General features: G+C 31.0%; 1 protein-coding gene across 1 annotated transcript; it reads left to right on the top strand.

The window, feature by feature from the left end:
• Nucleotides 1-800: 800 nt before the first annotated feature.
• On the top strand, nucleotides 801-5,449 carry LOC148562474 (uncharacterized). The gene is made up of 4 exons (XM_088490898.1): nucleotides 801-875; nucleotides 1,603-2,270; nucleotides 3,868-4,711; nucleotides 4,808-5,449. The coding sequence occupies exons 1-4, from the start codon at nucleotides 801-803 to the stop codon at nucleotides 5,447-5,449; spliced, it is 2,229 nt and encodes a 742-aa protein (XP_088347024.1).
• Nucleotides 5,450-9,189: the final 3,740 nt, after the last annotated feature.

Below are 9,189 nucleotides of genomic sequence, written 5' to 3'. Positions count from 1 at the left end.
TTGCATGCATGCATGCTTTCTCTCTAAATTCTGGAACGAACTTTATTCGTTATATTATTTCAATTACATCATATCGATATTAGCACTCAAAAGATTAGATTAAGTTGATTTTCTTCCAAGGAATCTGGTGGTGGCTATGCTCCACCAATGGTAACTTTATTCCAAGATTCATGTTACATATCATTTCATTAGCTTCTGATATATAGATGATGATGATGTATATATTTATCCCCTTATCTTAGGGAAATTAAATTAAAGTACTCATCATCAACATGCATGTCATGTCATGTGAAAAGATTTTTGTAATCTAGCTAGCGAAAAATCCTAATTACGTGCCTATGCATAAATAAAAAGCTAGAACATTTTATCATAATGCATGGTTGTTTTAGCTTAAGTCTAGATAGGTGGGCCATGATATGAGTATATCAGCATAACTAGTGAATGCATTTTTGACACGTTGCGAAGTTGAAAACTCTAAAGCTAACACAAATATCATAGAATAGCAAAAATAAATAATGTGCTCCCTTTTGATGATTTGCCACTATTTTTGTTCTTTATGATAAATCCAAGTCAAAAGGAACATTTTGATTTTGCTAAGTGATTTTATTGAGTGTTACTTGTCCAATGATGATTCTAAGTTTACACCTTTTATAATAAACTCTATTTTAACATCAATAATTTCTTAACAAATAGATACACATACTTTTTGTTTTGTTCATTAAAAATTTATTTAAATACATAATTAATTAAAAAAAACTATATTTTTATATAAATATTAAAAATATTTGGTGTATGAACAAATGGTATATATGAAGGTTAATTATGATGGAGAATCTCTTAAGATTTCTTCAACAAAGCTTGAATTGGGTGTTACGGTAAATGTAACAAACATTTTGATATTGCACTATTGATGTGTGGATGGTTATATATTTCAAATGATTATTGTATGTGTTAACTAGATTATTTCTTTATCAATAATAGGTTTACTATTGTAATTATTTTTTAGTGAAAGTACATAAAAAGTACATAGTATATAACGTGTAATAACTAAACAAATATTTTCTAAGGAGATTTTTCATTCTCTCCAACAATGAGAAGAACTTATTTCTCTCACGTTCTTAATCCTTCTGATTCATCAAACCATTAACATCACAGCTTAGGGCATGAGATTTTCTTCATGGTGCGGTGAGCGTGGAGAGCAACGAAGCTGTGAATCAAATTATTAAAAAAAAAAGTTGTGAATTGAGATCAATCTAATTTTGCCATTTTCTTTCTATCCCTAATTTTTCTTTCGACATTTTCTTTCCCCCATTCTTACCTCTTCCTTCAAACTCATCCAATAGAGTTTGATGAGAGGCTATTTCGCAAGATTCTTTCTTGGTGAACATAGCTGTTTCGATCAACGAGTTGGAAGGAAGAAGATCTGAATCCCTATTACTCTGTGATTCATTGATTTCTCAAAATGGCAAACATGGCAAACAGATCCTCCCATTGCAGAGGTCGTGGAGCTACATTGGCTTGCTCTCATTGCAACAAGCAAGGCCACACAGAAGATGTATGCTATAAGAAGCATGGTACTCCTCCCATTTCTATCAATGGCAGCAACATAACACCACCATCAATCACGTGATCACTGAGGGGCATGATGATATACTCAGTGATAAACAATCCCAACTCAATTGTCTCCAAGAGAACACTGGAATATCAAGATCTGGATTCACTCCAGAGCAAAGATTTGCCTTGTTAGAGTTGATCAAAGACAAAAGTGTGCAGCAACAACCTCATAATGCAAATCAAATTTTGACTAATTCCATTCAAACTTCCACTCCAAGTAAAACCATTGCATTACATTTTAATGCGAGAATTATGAGCATTATCACTCCAAAATCTGCACTATGGGTCATTGATTCCGGTGCAACAGATCATGTGACTTTTGACTTAAAAGATTTTGCAAGTTTTCAAAATATTGATCCAATCAATGTGATATTGCCAAATGGGACCAAAACTGTTAGCACCATCATTGGCACAATCACATTCTCTAAAAATTTTTTTCTCAAAAATGTTTTACACATTCCTTCTTTTGATTTTAAACTGATATCTGTGTCAAAGTTAACCTCAAACTTACATTGTCAACTGTTAATCAATGATAAGTGTTGTGAGATACAAGATAGATCCACATCAAAAATGATTGGCATTGCTGAGTGTATAGAAGGGTTATATACAATGAGTAGAGAACCAGAATTCTCTCACGTTTCCCCTCTTCCAACAAAGTAAGCTTCATTGGCGGCAACTACGACTACTACTCATCCCACCACACCTTCACACAGTGGGCACAACAACATTTGGCATCTTAGATTAGGACACATACCCATGCATAAATTAATTTTTCTGAAGAAGTATTATCCTTTTATAGATTGTATTGCTTCAAAATTTCCTTGTGATTCATGTCATTTTGCGAAACAAAAGAAATTATCTTTTAATCTTAGTACAACTAAAATAAAAGATTGTTTTGACTTAGTTCATATGGATATCTGGGGTCCTATTTCTGTCCCTTCCAATGAAGGGCATCGATATTTTTTAACTGTGGTGATGGCAAGAGCAAATTCACTTGGATTTTTTTTATGAAAACCAAATCTGAAGCATCACAATTGGTTATTAATTTTGTGAATTTTGTCAGAGTATAATTTGAAAAACAAGTTAAGTGTATAAGGACCGACAATAGGCCAGAGTTCACTCTAAAATCCTTTTTTGCATTAACTGGAATTTTACACTAAACTTCTTGTGTAGAAACACCAGAGCAAAACGGGATTGTAGAGAGAAAACACCAGCATATTTTAGGTGTTGTCAGGGACGGATCCAGAAATGATATTATGGGGGGGCCAATAACACATATAACATTAAAAATTATGTAAAAAAATTATATAATATAAGATGTATTATAAAAATATACGGATAGAGAATATATTTTAAAGTAAAAAACAATATGTGTATACTTTTTACTAACGAAGTGGTCGATTCTTCGTATCATAAAATTCACCGATAATAGAATTTGTGTCAAAATTTTCAACAATTTTCTTTTCAATATAATTAAAAGACAATTAGTAAGAAATTCATCTTTTATTTTGTTTCTAAGTTATTTTTCACAATATTCATAGTTGAAAAAGATCTCTTAATTGTAGCAATTGAAACAGAGAGAATTAATATCAAACGAATAAAAAAACGGCCACAAGAAGAAAAAAAAATTCACTTTATGAGATTTAAAAATTTTTATTTAATTAAAAAATATTAGTAATAATATCTTTTTCAAATTTTTTTAATATTGTTACTTATTTTTTAGATATTAAAACTTATTAATATTTAAATTAGACTGAACTTTTATTTATATTAGACTAAATACTAAATATTTTTTTAAAAAAAAATTAAATTATACATAATAACTTATTACTATTAAAAAAAGTTGGGGGCCGAGGCCGCCACTCGCCCCCCTTATGTCCGTCCCTGGGTGTTGCTAGAGCACTGCTATTTCAATCAGGAATTCCACATTGTTTTTGGCAATACGCAGTTGCTCACGCTATTCACCTAATTAATAGGCTGCCCAGCACTAACCTGGATAATGCTAGTCCTTATAAGCTTTTGTATGGTAACTTACCTGACCTTTCATATTTAAGAGTATTTGGTTCTCTTGCATATGCCTTCACATTAACAATCAAGAACAAAATTAGACCCAAGAGCCAGAAAAACAGCTTTTCTTGGTTTTAAATTAGGAACAAAGGGTTTTCGACTTATTGATTTAAAATCAAAAGAAATTTTCATATCCAAAAATGTAATTTTTTATGAAACTCATTTTTCATTTTTACATTCCACTAGCACTGATATTTCTGTGGTACCCATTCGTACTCCACAATGCATTGATCTTTTTCAATATGATACACCATCCACACATCATTTGCAATCACCCACACATACCACACTCATAGATTCAAATGAACATTTCTCAAGCTCAATGCACTCACCAATTTCCTCACACACCATTGCACCCATTACCACACCACACACTAACAATGCACCTGCATCACAACACTCTGACATCACACATAACTGCATTACTAGAAAGTCTGAAAGAGTCAAGAAACTGCCTGCTTATTTGAAGGACTATCATTGTATGACAACCCACACAGCTCACTCTAGCAACGTTGCCAACTCTAACTCTTTATATCCTATCTCACAACACTTGTCATATGATAAAATAACCCCAAAATATAAGTCACTTTCTCTAGCCATCACCTCAAATCAAGAACCTAGCACTTATGAGGAAGCGGCTGCATATGAATGTTGGAGAAAGGCAATACAAGATGAATTGACAGCTCTAGATCAGAACAAAACTTGGTGTCTCACTGAACTCCCAAAAGACAAGAAGGCTGTGGGTTGCAAATGGATTTTTCGGGTAAAATTCAATCCTGATGGCACCATAGAGAGGCACAAAGCGAGGCTAGTTGCAAAAGGATTCACTCAAGTGCAAGGAGTAGATTATGGTGATACTTTTAGTCCAGTTGTCAAAATGACTACCCTACGAGTAATGTTAGCATTAGCAGCGACAAAGAAATGGCATTTGAAACAGCTGGACGTCAACACTGCCTTCCTTCATGGAGATTTGGACAAGAAAGTTTATATGAAGATACCACCCGGTTTGGCTGTGTCACAACCAGGTTTGGTTTGTAAATTGTAAAAATCTCTATATGGGCTTAAGCAAGCAAGCAGGCAATGGAACATTAAACTCACTCAGACTCTTGTGGATGCTGGTTATAAGCAATTTTTTGATGATCATTCACTCTTCATCAAGAAACAATCTGAAAGCTTCACTGTCATTCTAGTATATGTTGATGACTTGGTTTTAACCGGGAATGACATTGGTGAAATCAAATCCATCAAGCAAGATTTGGATGACAAATTCAAAATAAAGGATCTTGGTGATCTCAAATACTTCTTGGGAATGGAAGTAGCACGCTCTAACTCTGAAATTCACATTTATCATCGGAAGTACACCATGGACCTTCTCAAAGATTTTGGTTATCTAGATTGCAAGCCTCTCTCTACTCCATTTGATTATAGTCAGAAACTCTCAAAGGAATCAGGTACCATTTTAATAGACAACACTGTTTACAGACAGCTCATCGGCCGACTCCTTTACCTCACAAACACTAGACCCGATATCTCTTATGCTGTGGGACGTTTGAGCCAATTTTTGGACTGTGCAACCACTTCTCACCTACAAGCTGCTTTTCGTGTACTCCGATATTTAAAAGGCCGACCTGCAACTGGTCTCTTCTTCTCCTCTACTTCTAATCTGCATCTCACTGGATTTGCCGACGCTGACTGGGCTACTTGTGCCGATACTCGTCGCTCCATTTCCAGTTATTGCTTCATGCTTGGGAACTCGCTCATTAGCTAGAAGAGTAAGAAGCAAACTACAGTTGCCAAGTCCTCTGCAGAAGCTGAATATAGGTCTGTTGCTGTTGCCACTTGTGAAGCTAGTTGGTTATCTTTCTTAATGGATTTCATTAACTTGCCGCTTCAAAAGTCTATCACTCTATTCTGTGACAACCAGTCAGCCATTCACATTGCCAATAATCCCATCTTTCATGAAAGAACTAAACACATTGAAGTGGACTGCCACATTGTTCGTGAAAAGCATTTGTCTGGTCTCATTCATCTTATGCCAGTTCGTTCCAAGGATCAACTTGCTGATTTTCTTACCAAAGCTCTGCCACCGGGTCCTTTTCTTGCTAATGTTTCCAAGCTAAGATTGTTAGATTTACACAATTCTAGCTTGCGGGAGGGTGTTACCTAGATTATTTCTTTATCAATAATAGGTTTACCATTGTAATTATTTTTTTGGTGAAAGTACATAAAAAATACATAGTATATAAGGTGTAATAACTAAACAAATATTTTCTAAGGGGATTTTTCATTCTCTCCAACAATGAGAAGAACTTATTTCTCTCCCTCTCTTAATCCCTTCTGGTTCATCAAACCATTAACATCACAGCTTGAACAGCTTAGGGCATGAAATTTTCTTCAGTATGTGCTAGTTGCTACTAATTATTGTGAGAAGCAACAGTATGATATATGAGATGAAAATGAAGTCTGTTTTTGCTGCTTAATTATCATTATGATTTTGTTGGCCAATGAAATGAAACTCCAAAGTTAAAAGCAATATTATTTGCATAAAATATATATAAGTAATTAAACTTAGAATTACAACAATGCACAACAAGTTTACAAAGATAAATCAAACATACTTGTAAAGATTAAACTGCCTAAATGGATACCTAAATATGCATATTATACCTCAACATATTCTGTGCGGTATTCTCTGCAAAACATCAAATTTATACATTATTTACAAATTAACTTCAAAATTCAAAATCTAAACCCTAAATTATAAATTAACTCACTTGTTAGATTATAACTTAACATAAAATAAATATTTACAAATTTTTTTTGGTTGCCTACAATATCAATAAAGACTAATCTATTGTAAATCGGATATCTATTTAAGAATTTATTATTGACCAATAAATTACTGCATATAAAAGGGGAAATCAAACCCCCCATACTTACTTAACATAAAATAAGTATTTACAAATTAACACATATAAAAGTTAGCCTCCAGTTGAATTATAACTTGACCCGCTTGATTAGATTTCTCTGTCGGAGATTATTCTAAATTTGTAGTACTTGCTTCCTTCCGTATTGTACTTTCTTTTTTGGTGAGTGTACTTTCTTTTTATCAATTATTGAAAGCAAATATTCTAACCCAATAAAAAAATGAAAAGAAATAACCTATTTTTCCCCTCTTCTTTTCTTTTGGTCTTTTTGTTTTGGATGATTTTCTTTGGGTCTTAACCAAATAAAACTCTTTATTTGAGCCCAGTTCTATCTGTCTTCTGTAAGACAAACAAGAGCCAGAAGGAAGAATGAAAAAAAGGCCAGGCCCTAAAATACCCAATCGATTATGAAAGTTAACATGTTTGGTTGTTGAACCCAAATTTCCAATTGACTCTTCCACCCATTTTGGTTTTTCATTAGTTTTCTCTCTTTATTTTTCTTTATTAATAGTACAATATATAAAAATGTAGAATAACTAAAAAAGAAATTGAAAGAATTAATTATGGTTGTAATTTTTTTCCAGTGGATTCTTCCAAAAAAAAAAAGAATTTTTTTTATTCTTAATTATAATTCTTTTAAGTGAAAAACAAAGTTAAAGAAAAAAGTTTAAATGGTGAGATAATAAACGATCTCAAACAGTAATATGTGATACAGCAATATACAAAGATTTTTATATATGTGACATTACTACAGAAATAAAAGTTTCCAACAATATATATAACAGTAATTTTATGTTGCTATATAAACACGTTAATTTGACATAATATAGGGTTTTTGAATTTTTTTTTTATTTTCCAACATTTACAGTTGAACGAAATTTCCAAATCCAATTTCTTTTAAAAAAAAATAGTTATCTAATAATTTATCTAGATAAAAAAAAACCTAAAATACATGTAATTATTCAAAATTTTAGAAAACCAATGTAGTATTTTTAACATCACATGAAAATATCAAGTTACGATTCAGCAAGTGAAATGTGTAACAATTGCTTTAAAATTATGTTTTTAACATTGTATATATTGTCTAATTTCTTATACTACTTTTCAATTAAAATTGAAAGTTTTAACCATAAAAGTTAGAAAATGAAATTAAACAAAATTAATTGGTGTCAACCTGATGTGTTTATACAACAACAACAACAATATAAAACAATCCTGTTACATCTACACCTTTTATAATAAACATCATTTTGACACCAGTATTTTTTTAACAACTAAACGTTTTCTTTGTTTCGTTAGTTGATAAATAATTTAATTCTACAATTAATTAGTGATAACCATATTTTTTTTTATATAAGTGTCAAGAGTATTTGATGTATGAATAGTGCATAGTAAAAAAGATAAATTACATAAATAAATAAAGTACAGGCTAAAATTATCCAATTACAGTATTTTTAAAATAGTTACATTTTAGTTACATTTTGGTTTTGTATTTACTCTATATAAACTGCTATAAGATATAGAGGTTCCAAAATTTATATATAAACTACTACAAAGTATAGAGGTTTATGTTGACTAAGGTCATAAACCAATAGAAACAGTATGTAGCCGTTTATGAAAAAATAACCTTAACACATAATCGTACAGAGGTATATGAAAATTGTATATATATAATTTTTTATTTTTTAAATGACATAATAATATTTATTTCTTAACTTTTTGTACATAAAACACATATATAACTTTTTTAAGCCAATATCAATCAATGGAATAAAGTGGTATGGAAAAGAAAAAAATAGATATTATTTATACTATAATTTAAAATATTATATTTTTAAATTTAAATAAATTTTTTTAATATTTAAATTTTAATATATTGAATTTGAGAAAACAAAAATAATAATTTGATGATAACCAACATCATAGTCTCAGGGTCGAGTTGAAGTACTTCTCAAATACATTGATTTCTTGGGAGATGAACCGATTCAATCTTATCAAGAAGATGAAGAGATCTTGAAAATCGAGAATGAGAAATCTAATGTCTAGACCATTGTCTCTATTGCTTTGTCTAAAATCTGTTTTCGATAAGTGTGAATGATGATCTTTTGATACACTCTATTTTTATCTGGATGACTATAATTTAAATTGAAAAAATTAATTTTAAACTGTTGAATTTTTATGCCTAACAAATAAATTATGTGCAGGGCATATTTTACGTCCTCGATGACAAAAAGGGGAGTAAAAAAGAAAATAAAAAATGAATTGTTTAAATAAGGATTGATAAATTGGTTTGAATGTTGTCTTTTGAATAATTATGGATATTTGACCTGTGATTATAGTTTCTACACATACTTTGCCGTTTTAAAAATTTTGATTTTAGGTTTAAAAAAATACTCATTTAGGAGGAGCTATCCAAATGAAAGAAATGGGGATATCAACATGATATATTGAATAATCAAAGAAAAATATCACGAACTCTTCTCACTTTATTACAATCCTTTTTTTTTTCATAATATTTGTCATTAAGGGAGAGATTGTTGAGTTTGAGAAAACAAAAACAATTATTTGATGATGGCGAATA

Source organism: Arachis ipaensis, chromosome B6, assembly GCF_059453495.1.
Source record: "Arachis ipaensis isolate K30076 ecotype BB chromosome B6, ASM5945349v1, whole genome shotgun sequence".
Taxonomy (NCBI): Eukaryota; Viridiplantae; Streptophyta; class Magnoliopsida; order Fabales; family Fabaceae; genus Arachis; species Arachis ipaensis.
This window is presented reverse-complemented; position numbering and strand designations above follow the sequence as displayed.

What these genes read in the sequence shown, in the direction of transcription:
- LOC148562474 (XM_088490898.1), top strand. Translation starts at nt 801, where the DNA reads ATGGTATATATGAAGGTTAATTATGATGGAGAATCTCTTAAGATTTCT. An exon ending in AGCTTGAATTGGGTGTTACG is followed by an intron (nt 876 to 1,602) that starts GTAAATGTAACA and finishes TATCAATGGCAG; the next exon opens with CAACATAACACCACCATCAA. An exon ending in CTGTGTCACAACCAGGTTTG is followed by an intron (nt 4,712 to 4,807) that starts GTTTGTAAATTG and finishes GCTGGTTATAAG; the next exon opens with CAATTTTTTGATGATCATTC.